Source organism: Asterias rubens, chromosome 1 (assembly GCF_902459465.1).
Source record: "Asterias rubens chromosome 1, eAstRub1.3, whole genome shotgun sequence".
NCBI lineage: Eukaryota > Metazoa > Echinodermata > Asteroidea > Forcipulatida > Asteriidae > Asterias > Asterias rubens.
Genome location: NC_047062.1, coordinates 18,516,725 through 18,535,197, shown reverse-complemented (window position 1 = coordinate 18,535,197; position 18,473 = coordinate 18,516,725). Strand labels below are relative to the sequence as shown.

Genomic DNA, 18,473 nt, shown 5'->3' with positions numbered 1-18,473 from the left:
AGACCTCAAGTTCTAAATCTGAGGTCTCGAAATCCAATTCGTGGAAAATTACTTCTTTCTCGATAATTATGGCACTTCAGAGGGAGCCGTTTCTCACAATGTTTTATACCATCAACCTCTCCCCATTACTCGTCACCAAGAAAGGTTTTATGCCAATAATTATTTTGAGTAATTACCAATAGTGTCCACTGCCTTTAAAGTTCTATTGTATTTATCTATGTAAACTAATGGTTTTGGGAAATTCAAATTCACAAAGTATTTACACGTTTGTAATAATTAAAGGTGTATCACCTTTTTGTGCTCTTTTCCTGAACAAGTTGGTTTGTTGAAAGTAACCTTTACCCTGCTCTACTGGGCTCAACGTATTCTTGTTCATTTGATTGCCTCAGTCAGATATGTAGATGTGATCACTTTCAGAGGTTATTTTTTTTTTTTCAGCTTGATCTCGAACAGGCTAAAGGTCAGAATTTGACTCCCTGATTTGTTGAAATGGAAAACACAACCAGATATATATAGCACTGTTAAAGGTTTGAAGCCTCTGGTTCACATGTTGTACAATTACTTTTGCTTGCAATTAAGGTGAAATAAAGTGTCCTTGTACATCAAAGTGTATGTATTGACTTTCAATTAAGAATGAATTTCACCAAACAAATTGTGTTCTCTTAAGTCCCACAACTCTGATACTTCAAGTTGGCAATGCCTCAAAGCCCAAAATCAAACACTACATACAGCCACTATATTCTGCAGAGGTTTAAATATCATTCAAATTACTAGAACTAACAATACATAAAACACAGTATTTGCTGTTCACATTTTGTGTGTGTGACATTCTTGTTTATAAAAGGCATTTCTCTGGACAAGTTCTAACTGCTCTATCTCTCCAACTACCACTACTACTACATTAACTACATTAATTATCTACATTAAAGAGATAAATTACTTTTACATTAGTAATCTGTACACTTTATACATCAAAATTATAAGAGTTGAGGAAAGTTCTTTAATCTTCTTCATTCACCTTATAACAAAAGACACAAGTTGGCAAATGTATTAACTTTGTGACTTTGCCAAGTGTGTGAAAAGCAAATCCAGGGCATCACATTTTTGTGAGTAAAACATAAAAATCAAAAGAAGCTAATTGACTCTTCAACATAGACCTTATTAATATGATGCGATTTTAGAAGGGCAGCCTCGCCTAGAGGTCAAAGTGAGGTTGGTAATTGGCATTCCTGCACATTTCCATTGTATCGTTACCAGTTTACTTTGATGACATCAATGTATAAGATCCATTGTCAGAAGTGGCTCCGGTCTGCCACGCTCACAATTCTGAGAGTCAAATTAATGTAAATAATTATTTGTTAAGCGTGTAAACGCCGCATGGCCTAAAATGCACACTACACTGTATAACACATAGGAACATCGACTTCCAAAATGGCACCAACAAGATTATTGTGAGAATTGCGTCAACTGAATTGAGTCAATACAAAAATGTTTCTAATAATTGTTTGAGGCACACTGTAAAGCCGGCACAGTGTTTGGAAGAATCCCATTACACTTGCAACCATGAGACCTTAATCCTTGGCATCTCCAACACCATCAGGGTTGATGGCAAACATAGCCTCAGATTCAGGAAGACATGGCGAGTCGTAGATCTTGCAGATTCTTGTTTCTCCACGACCCTTACGAAGATACAGTCTGAAATGTAGAACAGTATTTTATGAAGATAAAGACAACTCAATGAACCACTATACTGCAATTTTTTTATTCTCTGAAGCTGATAGAAGCTGACCTAGATAAAAACTGGTAAATACTTGATGCGAAAGAATTAAATCCTCCAAAAACCAGTGACAAGAATCTTCCATAAAATTAGGCCCTGGGTTAGTGATCTTCTAGATACTTGATTTTAGGTTGAACAAAGAAAACATTAATAGAGCAGGATTTGAACCAACGACCTCAAGATTAACGAGCCAGTGCTCTACCAACTGAGCTATCTAGCCCAATGGCGGCGGTCTCCCTATTTTGTCAATAATTTTGTTTGGGGTGCCAGTCAGAAGCCGTTAACTGCCGTGTAGCCGAGGATCACAACCATTTTTTTTACAATACAACCATGGAAGTGGCAGCCAGGGGATCAGTTTGAGGGGATGCATCTTTTTACTTCAGATATCAAATAATAAATCACTTGTTTATTATGTGGTTATTGTATTTTATAACTAAACTCAATAAACGATAATGAATTTTAATCTGACCTGGTAGTGGAGGCATGGGCCATGATGTTACCACCAATAGGCTTCTTGGGATCTGCAGAGAACATTGCTGAACCATCCACCTGAGCTACAACCTGATTGGTGATTACAACTGCTACACCATACTGTGTGAAAAGAACATTTAACAAATGATGACAAATACTCAAAAAGAGACGGCAAAACGAGGCATGATATTTGGACCTTGGAAAAAAATGATTTATGAAGTACGAGGGCTGACCTACATGTTCAGCTGGTGTAGGCTTTAATATACTTTTATGGCTGTTTTATCACAATTTGTCTGATTGTGAAAAGGGCCAAAAGTAAAAAATCGGGAATCACACAAGCAAGAAGAAAATCATGCATGCAAAACTTTGAACTCAAACAGCGAGTCACAACATAGTGCACCACCAAGTGTGAGACACAGAGTGGGTTTTTTCCAGGGAGACAGCCTAATAGGCAGTCAATGAAAAGGACAATGACTGTTCAAATTTAAGGTTTTTTTCTAAGAAAAGCATGTTTTAGCACATCATACCATCATTCTTATTCACACAGCGAACACTTTGTCGCTGATTGGTCTAACAATTTGGTGGACGTGTGCTTTTGGGAATGGTGCATTCCAGTCACAACTTTTAGCATGACATACATTGTATAAATGGTCATACAAACATTTGTTGGAGAGAAATGCACCCCAGGTAGTGTGAGAAAACCTCAACTTTGGCAGTATGAATGCAACATCTCTTACCTCATCTGCTATTCTTAGTAGACACCTCAGGAACTTGGCAAGGTGCATCTGTCTACTCGCTAACTCCCCACGACCGCTGTAGTCTGTACGGTAAAGGGCGGTGGCGCTGTCCACTATGAGTAGAGAATATCTGGAGACAAATCAATTATCTACAATTATGTGGGGTTCTATATACACTTTAATAACAGGCTTTTTCTTCTGAAGACAATTGGAGCAAAATGATCGAAATGTGAAGTTGTAACACCACTAGTTTTTGTTTACAGAACAATTTGTTAGCAAGAACTTTACATGGCTTTACCTTAAAGTGTCTAGATTGTTTCTCAAGAAATCTCTTAAAACTTATCTGTATGAAATGTAATATGTTGTAGTATACATGTAGTCCCATTGCTTTGCTCACTTTATAGCGCTTTGATCTTGTCGAAAAGGCACTTCATGAATGCTCTGTTGTATGTATGTATATATGTATCATTGTTTTCACATCATGCAAAGTTTCAAACCCTACAATCTTTCTATGTCTTCAAACATGATCCAAGTAAGAAAAAACAGTACCCACATTTTTGGCTGTGCATTTATTGTTGAATGAATACTATTTGTATAAGTAGCATTGTGACTTTCAAATCTAAAAGCTTACCTAGACTGTGACATCATTGCAGAGGCTTGTAGTAGGAGCTGCCCCTGATGGTCACTGTTGTAAGCTCTGGCATATGCCACATTGTCCAACACATCACTTCCGCTTAAGTTATATCTAAACATATGCAAACAAAAGACCATTTCCATTAAACAAAATAATAAGAAACTCGAGCGATCCATATATGATTAAAAAAAATAGTAGTAAATAAGGAAGCACATGTTTCTTTAAGGTAAACAAAAACTTTTGACCAATGATTTTAAATAACTGGAGGAAAACTATCAAAGCTTAGGGAAGTAAAGTCCGGACAAAATACAAACCGTTGTTGTTTTCACACAAACTAAACCATACAGTTTTTTAAATTTTGCAATGGAAATCTAAAAAGTCTGACTTTTGAACAGGGATTCGCGGGGGTGAAAAGTTATTGCTGTTACGGGGGCAGAGCTTGAGGGAACAGACCTGTTTGTCAATTGTTTGTTTCAATTGATTAATCTTACCTTTCTGCAACAGCTATGAGCCTTTCAGGTCTGAATGTACCCTCGGTGTCGATATACAAACACTTTCCCTCACCACCACCGTTATCAATCGGCAACTGTGGAACAAACATAAAATATAGAATATAGGATTTGAACTGCCTCTAGCCAACAGGCAATCTCGGTGGTCTAGTTGGTAAGACACTTCTCTAGATTTTCAACGGTCGTGGGTTCAAATCCCACCCGAGTAATATGCCTGCGATTTTTTTACAGTGCCAACACACATCTGTGTATATGGGTAAAACCCGAATTAATATTCTTGTTGCACATTTCCATCTATGAAAACCATAACGGAGAGTGTACCAACTGGAACATTGGTCTGAGTCCAGCAATTTTCAAATTGGACATGTACATGTATTCCTAACAATAACAACTGAACAAATCCAGCAGTCTAGTGGTTTTTTTTAAAGATTCACTTATTGGAACTTCCTTTAGCTTTTCAAGTCCAAGCCTCTTCTTAAAGTTCAGCGAAATATAAAAGAGAAAAGGAATTGGTAATAATGGTCTGGTTAAACAATTTTCCAGTCTAACTTGCTACAATATTAATAGTCCTACATTAATTTTGTTAATTCATTTACACACCATGCAACCAGTCTGCAAAGGTTTCATTAAAAAAATTGAAACCATAATTCTTATTCTCTGGAATTTTTTGGTTATAAAATTGTTATTACAAGCTGCCTTATTTTTCTGTAAACACAGAAGTCATAAAATACATTTTGAATTAATATCAAATAAAGCATGCTACACAGTTGGACTCACTTGGCATGTGACAGCTAGTGTATGGCATAACTGAGTCTTGCCTGTGCGGAATTCACCAAACATCTCTGTGATAGATCCCGTCTCGATCCCACCTATGCAAACACAAACACATCAAATAAGACAAAAATAGAGATGACGTACATGATAGGTCGTAAGGCATAGGTTGTCATCTTCCAGAGGGCAAGGCACCGCTGGATCATGTGTTGAAGTATAGGGCACTGTCAGCTGTAGCCGGCAATTCAAATACGTCCTCAGTGAGTTGTCAAATTGAAACTAAGCATTTATCCCACTAATTTAAAACCCAGTATTTTGTCTAAAAAGGGGTTGGGTACTTTTTGTAGGACACAAAACACAATGTTCACAGATTTACATTAAACTTACGGTTTGAAGATAATGATGGTAGAAAGCTTCCCTTAAAATATTACTTGCTGAGGTGCTGTAGTTTTTGGGAAATGAGTAAAACTAATTCTCGTCTCAGGAGAAAAAAAATTATTTTAGCGTGAACAATGTATTTACCAGTACCCAAACCCTTTAAACGTTGAGTTTTGTAGCAGCGCACATCTCTTACCTTGCAGTAGTTTATCCAGCTCTTTGGACCCAGTTGTAATCTGAATAATTTCTGCTCTTTGTTGGTGAAACTGGGTAGCTGTTGTAAAACCCATCGGTACTAACTTCATAGCCTCATTCTAGACAATGATCAAAACATGTAGATTGCATCATAAATTGTTGTTTCAACTCAAATGCCATGGTATTTTTTATCTTTTAAGTTTTAAGAAATGCTTTTTGTCAATAATACTTAGTCATTGTTTTTGGAAAAAAAGTATTATCGTTAATTATCAACAAACATACCATCCATCCAACCTGTAAAATTTAACAGAATAGGTGATCCTGTTGCAGAGAAAAAGTTGTTTGTGTTTTTTTATTGATTTAGTGGAGGTAAGGGCATAAACATGTAATACTCTCGGTACATGCAATTCCTGCATAACAATGGCACAGCCATGTGTCTTGGGCAGTATCCTATATACTCTTCAGAAAAAGAAACAAAAACCATTTTGACATAATTCAAAGGGTTTAGATAAGTTGCAAAGGGTCCAATAATATAGGAAAGTTTGTAGGACTGTACCAGTATTTTGTCTGCTTTTGCTTCACTGATGCCTTTAATGTTACATAATTCCTTCTTTGTGGAGTAGGCGACTGACTCTACAGTGTGCATCCCAGCCTCTTGCAGTTTCTTCACATCGTTGGCACTAATACCGTGGGTCTAAAGATAAAAAAAAAACAAAGGGATGACCTCAACTTTAGGACATGAATATTCATCTGGATGTATGATATATCTTTGCAGGCCTGGAATTACACGCAGGCCACAGAGGCCATTATTGCCCTGCTTTTGGCCTTGGTGCCCCTCCAAAACTTTCAGATTTTAGACTTTAAGACTTTCCAATTGGCAATAGATGTGCCCTTAACCAAATGAACTGGCCTTACCCTCTCAAAGAGGCAATTCCAGGCCTGATCTTTAGTCAAGATTTTTAAAAAAAATTGTTAATATACTAGTTTCCTTAACCATTAGATAAACGATTGTGTATCGTTTGCTACAGCATAAATTTAGAAGTAATAATAATAATAATAATAATGAAAACTTATAAAGCGCACAAATCCACAGAAGTGCTCATGGCGCTAAAATACAAACAATAGCATTAATTAATATACAATAACAACAACACAAATTAAAATGTAAACCTAAGTTGAGAGAAATCTAGAACATGTGGTATAGAATACAATAATACAAATGCAATATTTAAGAAAAAACATCCTAAAAGGTAACAAAAATAACAATAATTAAACCAGTTTTCAGTTGTTTTTTAAATTGGGTCAAAGAAACGGATGATTTTACTAGTGCAGGCAGTTTGTTCCATAGACGAGGGGCAGCATGTGAAAAAAGATCGGTCTCCCCATGAATGTTTGGAAATGGGCTCAATAAGGAGGCTAGAATTATAAGACCCGAGTTTTCGAGGAGGATTGTATGAGCTGAGAAGATCATCAATATATGCAGGGGCATTACTGGTGAGCGATTTATACACGAAAAGCAAAAGTTTATACTTAATCCTACTGCTTACTGGGTAACCAGTGTAAATACTAATTCAATCCACGATATTTGCTCTCTTATCCTAACTGCCTAGGAAGTTGGCATGGCAGGGCATGGACTTTGTCTTTCTGCCTCGAATGCATGAATCTTACAAATAGTTTGCCGGGCCTGATACTTCACGGAGGCAATAAAGGCAATTGCCTCCGTTGCCCCTTGCCATTGCCTTGGTGCCCTTGAAATGCTCCAGTAGAAATTTACAATTTCCTCATAGGGTGCCCTTTGCTAAAGAGAAAATGCCTTGGTGCCCTTGCCCTTTCAAAAACGAAGCACACAGCCCTGGTTACTATTTGTCTGTAGTGTCACCCTGGTATAATTTAATGCCTAGTGTAATGTATTGTAATGAAACTGCACAAATGTTCACCAGTTTTTGTCCGGATTTCTCTGTCTTTATAGATTCTTACCTCCAAGCGACCAATCAGAAGAGGTCCAAAGTCCTCCTGGGCGTCATCTGCCTGGTTGCTAGCACCCTGCTGCTGTTGCTGCTGCTGCATAGCTTCTTATTGTATGTTTAAACAACCTGAAAATTAACCAATGGATTGGAGAGTTAGAAGCAAATCAGCCACCACAACTTAAATTTTGTGCACTACTTAATAGAACCACTAAAAAAAATTGTTAAAAAGGACATTACATTCAATAATTACCTGTTTACCTGTTACCCTGTAGATTCGGGCTCTGCATAATGAAGGCTAAATGAAGCCTTATAAAACGCCCATCCATATTCACACAAAACTTACTGCAAAAGCACTGAATGCAATGGAAGTAGCGAAGTCAAATGTGAGAGCAGAAGAGAATGAACTTAATATTTCCATATATCCTGTGGTGAACATCCTAATCAATTACCTTTTGAGGGGTTGAGTGTTCTGTTTAGTTGCAATAGTTGTAGCTCCTTAGCGCTTTTAAATTGATTAATTGGTTTCCCCCTGCTGCCCTCGCTCATGCCCCTGCTGATTCCGGTGAGGTGATTTTGACTTTACAGGGTCTCCAATAGTTGCAATAAAAAGTGGTGTCACTGTCAGATTCAGAACGTCTTTCCGCTAAAATTCAGTTTCATAAATGAGGTAATTGTAGCAATTCTAACATCAGTACAGCATTATACAGTGACATACAACAAGAAACACAAGAGCAACAATTTATACATCAAAATCAGATCGACACGACGATGTCAGCAGTGCAGTTTGGGTGGGTTACACAACAAACAAATCATCATCATATCATAATGAATCCATGACCGATCATGATGATGGATTTTCGGAGGCAAAAACCACTCATAAAATCGCATTATGTGAAGCCAGGGGTAGCTATTTCTGCTGTTTTTTAAGGGTCAATAACAACAACGTTTATATTGGAAGAATAATTGCTGCAGCATTTACTTACAACGGTAAGATGACCAGAAACAATAAAAAACAGCTTCGAAATTGGATAACGTAGACTTCTTGAACAAGTTCAGACAACCCGCGCGAGAATTAGCTCACACCACTTTTATTTGAGGGGCGGTCATCACTGGCGCAGAACGTGTCTTTGCATTTTTTTAAAGAAACATCATTTTTGTTTGGAAATTATATATAGTTTGGAATAACATTAACTAAAATAATCTTCCCAAAACGTATTTCATTTGAATATTTAAATGTCAACACAACTTAACACATAATTCAGAACCCCCCAAAACAATAAATGGAGGGAGCTTGTATTTTTGGTATTCGCGTTCTTGGAATTGTGGGTAATCTTCCAACATGGCGGCCACCCAGAAAGTGTTGGCGATCATTTTCGATCTAGATAACACGCTAATTGACACAAGAAACGCCGATACTTTTGCTTTTAAAGAGGTAATATATAACTTTGATAAATACAATAATGTTTTTTGCAGGATTCATTTGTAAATACACCTCCATTTGTATATAAATAGCTTTTAAACTTTACGGACCTGACGAAGTCTGGAACGCAAAGTTCAATCAAAATAAAGTAAAACAAAAGAAAAGTATACGCGTATGATATGCACAACATAACAAACATAACGTTGGGGGCGCTGTAAGGAAAGTACATTTTTTTACTGTTTATAAATTTGTGAAATTTAATTCTATAATATCATGACACTTGTCAATTTTAGCATTATATCACACTTTACTAAATAAGTTTTTTGAAGAAGATGATAAAAACAAATCAAGGTGGTAGTCGGTGTGTTTGATTGAGAAATATTTAATTTAATTTAAAAAAATAACGATTAACAAAATATTTTCATTCCTGGTAGTGCCGACTGACCAGACTCGGGAATCCAAAGCTTTGTTCACATAGTTTCTCATGCTCATAAATTTGTTTTTAAAACAAAGTGAAAGATGATGTCTCTATACTATTTAGTATTACTAATAAAATACTATTAGTATTATGTATTCATTATTGTAATATTTTAAGGCAGTTACAGTTCTAACTAGAATAAGAAACTTCAATAGTTCCGATTAATAAAATAAAAAAACTATTGACAGATTGAAGTAAGCGAACTTTGCCTATTTAGTTTTAGTAAAAATTGCTGAAGGGTGAAGCTTACTTTACGTGTCAATGTAAGCCGCCCGAAATATAAGCCACCGTATTCATCTCTCTTTTTTCGGATACTAGGTGAAGAAAGTCCTGGTTTCACAGTTCCCTGATGTTGACGCTGATGATGTAGTCAGGGCATTTAGGAAGTACCTCGTTGAGGCAGAGAAAGATCCCAACGAAATCATACCTGTTGCAGAATGGCGCACTGAGCTGTGGCAGCGAGCGCTGAACAGTTGCCATCCAAAAGATGCTGCATACCTGCTCTACCGTACTTGGATGACAGGCCGCCTAGAGCACATGACCTTCAGCGAGGACGTGAAGAAATTGCTCGCCCGCTTATGCAAGGATTACAAGTTGCTCCTCATGACTAATGGACCATCTGGAATACAGAGAGAGAAGATGGCGAAGTGCGGAGCCGACAAGTACTTTGATGGCATCATAGTGAGTGGCGAGCAGCCTCATCCCAAGCCAGATATCTCCATCTTCGAGACGGCCTTTGAGATGCTATCAGCGACACCAGAGGAGTGTATCATGGTCGGCGACTGCCTCAGCACTGACATACAGGGAGGCCTTGATTCCGGTTGCCGGGCAACAGTGTGGATCGACCCTCAGCGACAGAACAAAGAGATCTACTTTCCAAGTCCAACGTACAGTATTGCCTCAGTCCTAGACTTAGAGATGGTACTAGATGACATCAATGGTATCGCCTCCCTATCTCAGTAAATTTTTACAATCTATGCATGCAAAATACATTTTATGTAGGTTGGTGATGTTTTCTCTACCCCGATCTCAAACATTCAGATTTATTTATTATACCATGTAGTTAACTTTGATTTCCCAATGTATCTTTCACCTCGCAAACTGTTCTCCAAAATTTAGACAACTTAAAGGCAACCAACTGCACTGAATGAAAAAAGGGACTATTCATTTTTACATTAATTCTCTAATCGTGTCTTTCTATCTCCAAATAAGATTATGTGAAAAATTAAAAGTGTTTTTTCTTTGTGTAGATTGGAATTGGTTGCTTTCAAATCGGCTTGTATGGCATGGTGGCAACTTTAAACAAAATTTAAATAGCAAAGACAAACTCAAACTTATCTATATTTTACTTTGGATTTCATTTGATCTGATTTTTTAGCATTGTGCGGTTTATGATGCATGACAGGTCACAAACCACTACACACGCATGTGGGGTTGTGGAATCTTGGGAGTTTCATTTTAGTGTCCTGCGCATTAAGCAGACAATTGTGACTGTTTTAATGTCAGGTCATGAGTATGGACAAACCTCAGATACCATTGGTTCAGTTTATATTTATTTTGATTTGACAAACAACAAACTAAAAAAATCCCCAAATGAAATTTTTCAGTTGAGATCGGGGTGTAGATACTATTATCGGCAGAAAACTAGAGGCTTTGACAAGAACAGAACAAAGTAATGTGTTAGTAGAAAAAAAAGTATTTTTTGAAAACATTATTTTTGTTGCTGTTGACCCACCTACATGTACTAACTATCTCAAGATATAAATTATCTCAATTATAAATTAATTATAGAACCTGGCTGTTGGTTAATGCATTTCCTTCAATTCAAATATTTCCAGAGAATGTTGCCCGACAAAATGTCTAAACGGGAAAAAAGGCATTCCAACTTTCAGCCAGTTTAGCTAACGCAAATATTTACCAAAAAAATATGTGTGTGAGTTTGTGCAATGTGCTCGCAGTGCAAAAAGGAAATGTACAATACGATAAAGTTGCACTGCCAGGAGAAATTACTTGTAAGGAAGAAGAGGATGAAAAATCAAACAAATAATGACTGAAATTCTTTAAAAAATACTTAATAACAACGATATTTTTGTACAGAGTCTAATGAAATCTGAAGTATAAGTGTAACTGTGGTCTGGCAGGAAAAAAAGTTATGCTTAGATGCTTGTACTGAAATCAATGACGTTTTTTAATTCCTCTCCCAATGAGTCAATACACTGTTCAGTGTTTAGTTTTCAATTGATCCATGGGACTTTTTGTTGTGCTTGTTTTTTTTTTGTTTTTTTTAAGTACACATATTTATTGCCTCTGACACTTTGTATTTTGTATGTCCGTATGTTTTGGTTGTGTGTCCTTACATGTTGAATATTCACGTGTTTAATTAATGACTTGCATAGTCACTGAAACTTCACACTTCGGTTGTGGAGTGTATACCTTTAACACAAACTGTGAGAGCATAGTTTTGTGTTCATGAAGAGCCATGAGCCATGAAGATGTTTGAAGTTATGGTATGTTACATACTGTGTGATGCAGTATTGCCTGTAGGTACCTGATTTCTACAGTTAGGAAACTCTATGACATTAGTGTAAGAAATTGTTTGTGCTGAACAGTCAAGTATGTTGTCAGGTTGAATGTACATATTATGCGCATTGTGCCTACGATGTTTGTACAAGTACAGCCTGTAGTACAGACCAGTCCAAATAATTATATATTGCACATTCCTGTACCTCTGATGTTTTCTGCCATTTTATCCTACATGTACATGTATACTGTGATATACATGTAGCACCCTTGGTCAAGGATGCACAGAACAATACATGTTCCATGCTGTGTGCTTTGATGCAAACAAACGAAACAGTGAGTTTTAAGACTGCACAATGTACAGTGTAGTTGCTTGTATTCTTATTACACTGTTCATGTTACAAACAAATGAACAATCGCCATGACCTGTCCATGACCTGTCCTTCCTGTACAATTTGGAGGTTACATGACAGCCAGGCCAAATTTCATAAATTTGTCTGGCCAAAAATACTGATTTAATTTATTTGCTAAGCAAAGAATTGATAAGGGAACCAATCACAACGATTTTAACTTAATGGATTGTTGGATGGTAACTTGTTTTTGCTATGCAATGTTTTCATGTGCTTAGCAAGTTTTTGTGTTTTATGCAATTTTTGAAATTGGACACTGGTGTGTACTCTGTGTTCATGCTTGTCATGGTCTGCATGTATGTGTTGTACATGTGCATACGTCCTGTGCATACATTTGTGATACACAGTGTATTTTGTATTCATACATTTTACAGTGTAGAGTCAACTTATCCCTAATAAAAAAAGTCAAACTAATATTTCAAAGAATATCTTGCCGCCATACAGACTACATACAAGCACAGACAATCACAGACAATCTTAATCATCAATCAAATTTAAAAAAAAGAGTTGTTTAATTTAGGGTTTTTTTATAAGCAAAATTGGACAATCCAAGTGCCTATGAAATTACAACTTACTTTCAGATCACAAAACATAAAAAGCAGGTGTTATTTGAACTATAATTATTGTTCCTGATACATGAATGCTGATTAAAATGAAAACAACCGTTGATCAAGAACTAAAATCTCAAAAACAAATTTATGCAACGACAAAATCACTGAACTTAACAGTTGAAGTGTGTTGTTTTGATGTTAACAAATCATCTTTCTGTCGGTATGCATTCTGAGATGTCTTTTTGAGTGTCTGCTTAATATGTAAAATTGTATGTGTTGGTTTTTTTTTTCCAGGTTTTTTCAAATGTTACTTTTTCATTTGTTTTTTGTTAATGTATTTTTTTTTTCAGGGGGAAAATGGGTGGATTATTTACTGTGATATTCTAATTGCAATATAAGGGTCTTTGTTCCCATTTTAAACAGTACTTTGACACACAATTAAAATATCAGATTAACTGAGAACATTTTTTACAAAGAAGATATTACACAACTGGTTTAGTCGATCAAAAACAACAAAACCACCAGGCTTGTGCGTTCTTCATTTTACTGGCCCAATGCTAAAAGCACTGGCCTAGGCCCTGCAGTCTAGTGTTAATTTCTAGCCCTGATGTAAATGTGCCAGGCCTTGAAATTCATTCTTAAAGGGGAACAGCAATTTTCCTCTTGTAAGGGACACTTCTATTTGAACAATTTAAAATTGTAATGGAACTTACAAAGGGCACTGCAGCAAAAGCACATGGCATCACGGCTGTGGGTGCCTTGATGTACTGTGCTGTAAATTCAACCAGTGCATTTTTTAAATGAAAATTTACATGAGACATATTTCCTTGTTGAGTTGTACATTACATAAAGGCTTTCATACTGTTAGTCTACTGGACTTAGTTCAGTGTTTGTCTGAATACCTAAAACACTCTCATACGGTATGTACATGTACTGTAGTTATTTGCTAAACAAGCAAACTGCTTGGCATGTACGTAGCTTCTAAAGCAAGCATATAAGTATGGCTTACTTCAGAAGATGGTGGTACAGAGTCAATTAAGTGTATTTTCATGGTAGTCAGCAGGGATAGTAACCCATAATTTTTAGTAGCCCTGATGAGATTTTGGTGGCCCGAAAAACACAATATGTTTTTAGTTATGGCACAAATTGGTCACCGAAAGTATTTCATTTTACAATTTCATCAGCACAGGTCATTTTTGTTCGTGATGTTGATTTACTGTTTTATTTTCCCACTAGCCCTCCAGGCTATCAAACTGGATAAATGAGTAGCCTGGCTGAAAATCTGGTAGTCCAGGGCTAGCGAGCTACTGGCAATTTCGACCCCTGTGGTAGGTCCCTGTTGGAAAGTTTACCATCCACCTATTTATGCAATCTTTCAATTGTTTGTTGTTTACATGTTTGTGTTGTTTTTGTTTTTTGAATGACAAGCCTAGGCTCTGTAGAGTATTTATTTAGTAGGCTTGTTTAACTTGTTGAGTCCATGGATCACGGAGGAATTTGGGACCATAATATGAACATGGTACGATGTAGCAATACATTTATAGAAGGCATAATCAACTGAATGTTTTTTTTTGTTTTTTTGTTTTTTTTTAGAGTTTGAAATGTGATTTTTTTTTCTATGGGACTTTGGATGGTTTTTATCAGAATTGTTTGATTTAAGAGAAATTAATGAATTTTTCAACAGGGTTTTATGTGTGAGCATTTTAAACATCTGAAATTGGTGCCTTTTTCAGCCTGTGCAATTCGGGTTCGATTTTCCATTCCAGTTTATCTTGTATTATTATTTGGGAGGGTTTTAATAGTAGTAAGTTTCCAACACAGTTGGACGATTTTGGGTCACACTTTATCTACCTTACTAGACTTGTGGACTAGTCGTTAAATGTCTGTCACGATGATAGTGTTTCGACTCTATTTCGAATCTCCCTGCGATTTCCGCGGTATTCTCGCGAGACTGCTGGCCCCTGCTCTCACAACTACGGTCCCATTAATGGGGAGTAGAAGTCGGCAACCAGCAGGTCGCGCGAGAGCAGTGATCTCGTGAGAGCACTGCCACAACTTGACTATATCACCGCGGCAGACCAATGACTTTTCCACAAGTCTACTACCTTACTAGTTCACACATTATCAAATAATGATCTTTGTGAACTGAAAATGTGGAAAATGCGGCTCTTCACTGGTGGTGTATGTATGCTGCATTTACAGTCAACAGTAGCTGTGTTATAAATACATCTACAGGGGTTTTGTCTGGTACACAGGTTCAAATAAGTACATTTTTCCTGACCTTTTGCTCAACACTTTCATAATATCTAAGACATTTGGAAAATGTCCATCTTTAAAGGTAGTGTCATAGATTGGTTTTTGTCAATGTAATGCTGATTTATAGGCAAAAAAAAAAAAAAAAATACTATACAAGTCACCTGTCATGCCTGCTGATGAAGTGTCAACGTACTGAGAAAACGTCACAACACTGTCACAGTATTTTCTCAAGAACTTTGAATCCATCTTCAATAGTGATATGACAGCAACCACATCCCTCGCAGCATTTGCAAATGGACACCAACCCTCAGAAATCTTAGAAAACAATTCATGTAGATTCAAATGTTTGTAGTGACAAATTTTCCAAACTTCATTATTTTGAAAGGAATCCTTTCTCAAAATAGTTTATACTATCAACAGCTGCAGTGCTTCTCATCAAGTCATTTTTATGGTAATTAATTTTGGAGAGTTAATCAATCTATGACCCTACCTTTAAACCAAGAAAATGGTTTAAGGTTTTCAAACTAATAAAAAAATAAAGATTTCTGTTATTCATCAGAGAATATTTCATCTCACAATGACTACCCAGTACTACCTCCATTATATGCTATCATGAGGACTCGGTTAGGCACATTGTACAATGTGTTCATTACAATGTACTTCAACTGTAGGCACCACAGCCAATCAACTAAGTTTATTATTCTTTATGGTATTCACTTTAACCTCTTAATTTTGTGCCAAATTTAATCGCGGTCCATCCAGAGAACATGGTGCAGTAAATAGACCGACATTTCAGTCGAATAGATGGATTGCATTACGCTTCTTTGACCGCCACTTTTGATGTAAAACAAGGGAAAAGTGCACGCAGGTACGCGCTAGCATGACGTTCAGCCAATGATAGCTCTTCAAGCATGCATTATTCATCAAAGATGGCAGCCAATGATGTCTATTGCAATCCATCTATTATATATATACTATCTATTGATCCCTTTGCAAGACACGCCTACTCTCTTTCCTACCATTTTGGGAGTTGACCGACCCCAAAATGGTGGAAGTGGTTAAAGCCATTGGACCCTTTCGGTACTGAAAAAAAAAAAAAAGTTCACAGATTTACAAATAACTTACAGGGTTTACAGAAGGTAGTGGTGAAATACTTCTCTTGAAATATTAGTCCATGAAATGCTTTACTTTTTGAGAAAACAGTAAAACAATATCAATTCTCGTTAACGAGAATTACGGATTTATTTTAAACACATGTCATGACCTGGCGAAACGCGCGGATACAAGGGTGGGTTTTCCCGTTATTTTCTCCCGACTCTGATGACCGATTAAGCCCAAATTTTCACAGTTTTGTTATTTGATATAGAAGTTGTGATACACGAAGTGTGGGCCTTGGACAATACTGTTTACCGAAAGGGTCCAATGGCTTTAACGCACATTTTTGCATAATAGCATTCCGCGTCTGCAAGGGGTCACACCTGAAGTGAGGATTTTAATTTTGTTGTACATTGTGTACACGTACTCGTAGTTCAAAGAAATCTACAATAGTATAAATACAACATGTACATTAAGATGAAGGCCTAGCCTTAAAAGAAATTCTTTGTGATCTCTAAGTATGTAGGTTCTCTGTGCAATTTTGGATAGTGGAGATTCTCAAAGGAAAAATAAAACGAAAGTAATCTTAGAACTACGTGTAGATAAGAGTTCTAAAATGAAATGTTTGGAGACTGGTTTACAAAATAATAAAATTATTTTGACGGTTGACTTAAAACTGCTGAATAAATTATCTCAATTAACAAATATTTCAAAAAGCTTTTCAGTACAGGCCTACTTCATAATCATTAGATGATGTTTTAAAGTCTCTTGAAAGTGACGGAAATCCTACTAAATTAAACTTTCTCATTTTCCATATATGGGTAGGTTGTTTTTTGTACTGAGAGTAATTTTAGAAAAGAAAACAATAAATCAGTCTTGTTAGGGCAGCAGTTCTCAAAGACCACAATTTACTGTGGTCTTTTTTGAAATCGACCGATTTTTTTAAAGGGAAATTTAGAGGAAACTTTCCATAAAAATTAGTGAAAATAGACAATTCTAATTTGGAACTTTAAATGCTGACAAAAACAACACTCTCGACTAATGTCAATGATTGTGTAGTTTGTGTGCATAATACTTTTCAATTTCTTAACTTAAAAAAAACCTAGTAACTTGCCTGATCTTTGAAATTTTGAGTTACTAAGTGCTATCTTTTCCTGATTTGTATCTAGGCTTTCAAAGTATATTACATGTAGCAGTTTTCTCAAGGATAAGTACTTAGGAAGTTTTGTAATGCCTGATGTGTGTATCTTCTGCATTATTTGAGCGTAATAAGCATCTATGCACCAAGCAATATTTAGAAACCTGCCATTTTCCGGCTGTGTGCACTTAACTAGAACAGTACAAGTTTTATAGTATCATAGTGTATATTAACTATTTCCATTCTGCGCTATTTTAAAAAAAGTAATTCTTAGATGCTTTATCTGTGTACATTGGTATAGTATTTAGCATCGGACATAAACCTACATCGGTGCATTGGTCTTATTACACATTTATAGCTGTGCTTGAATTATTCAGTGTTTGAACTATATGAATTGTTGCCACATATTCTACAACTCTTAGCGATACTGCTCACAGTGAACAAAATATTGTTAGCATTGTTAATGATCTAGCCTATATGTAATGCAGGTTGTAGAATGATAAAGGTCCAACACAGCAAGCCCTTGAGTCTCAAAATATGGCAAATATATTCGAGCATTTAAGTATTTGTTGTGTACATTTATGGTTGAAAACAACTGCAAGGGTTTCTACCAATGAAAAACACAAATACTTAATTGCTTAATATTATGGTACAGAAATCAATTTTTGATTCAATTTTGATGCCTCTTCTGATGTTGTAGTCACACGCATACCTTTAAGCTTTAAAAGTCTTCACGGGGCACGTAGTTGCTCTGGTTTAAAGTGTGGTGTGAAGTGTACACCTTGCATGCATGCATGATAGACATCGTAATGTGCGTTATGTGGAAGCCAGTTCGTAAACCTCTGTGCCTTGTGACTATATTATTGTATATTAGTCGCATAAAAACAAGCACTTCCAACTAAATCAAAAAGTGTATATTATACAAGTGGTCTACTTGAGCGTATTGCTGTGTTTATGAAGATATATATATATTGTTATTTAAAATGAGGACATATCTTGTATACAACAGGAGTTTTAATCAGTAGTTGATTTGAATAATGCACAAAGAAACCCAAACGACGCTACATTACTGTGTTCTGTAGCTGCTACTTTGTATTTAATGGTATGTCAGTTTTTGAAACCTCCGATATTGCTTGTTATTTCTCAGCTTTTTTTAGTGTAGGAAA

At 36.3% G+C, this 18,473-nt stretch overlaps 2 protein-coding genes across 3 annotated transcripts; one reads left to right on the top strand and one right to left on the bottom strand.

Annotated features, from left to right (window-relative positions):
• Positions 1 to 423: 423 nt before the first annotated feature.
• Positions 424 to 8,507, bottom strand: LOC117299310 (DNA repair protein RAD51 homolog A-like). Of its 2 annotated transcripts, none has more exons than XM_033782826.1 (10): positions 8,423 to 8,507; positions 7,450 to 7,565; positions 6,029 to 6,166; positions 5,474 to 5,591; positions 4,906 to 4,997; positions 4,111 to 4,205; positions 3,617 to 3,730; positions 2,986 to 3,115; positions 2,247 to 2,368; positions 424 to 1,695 (listed from the first exon to the last, which is right to left on the bottom strand). In XM_033782826.1, exons 2-10 carry the CDS (start codon positions 7,537 to 7,539, stop codon positions 1,572 to 1,574), a joined length of 1,023 nt encoding a protein of 340 aa, XP_033638717.1. In that variant the 5' UTR covers positions 7,540 to 7,565; positions 8,423 to 8,507; the 3' UTR covers positions 424 to 1,571. The 2 variants fall into 2 exon arrangements, with proteins under 2 accessions (XP_033638717.1, XP_033638726.1); XM_033782835.1 differs by lacking the exon at positions 8,423 to 8,507 and adding an exon at positions 7,889 to 8,208.
• Positions 8,508 to 8,778: 271 nt separating this feature from the next.
• On the top strand, positions 8,779 to 16,168 carry LOC117294457 (N-acylneuraminate-9-phosphatase-like). The gene is made up of 2 exons (XM_033776868.1): positions 8,779 to 8,871; positions 9,656 to 16,168. The coding sequence occupies exons 1-2, from the start codon at positions 8,779 to 8,781 to the stop codon at positions 10,298 to 10,300; spliced, it is 738 nt and encodes a 245-aa protein (XP_033632759.1). The 3' UTR covers positions 10,301 to 16,168.
• The last annotated feature ends 2,305 nt before the right edge of the window (positions 16,169 to 18,473 follow it).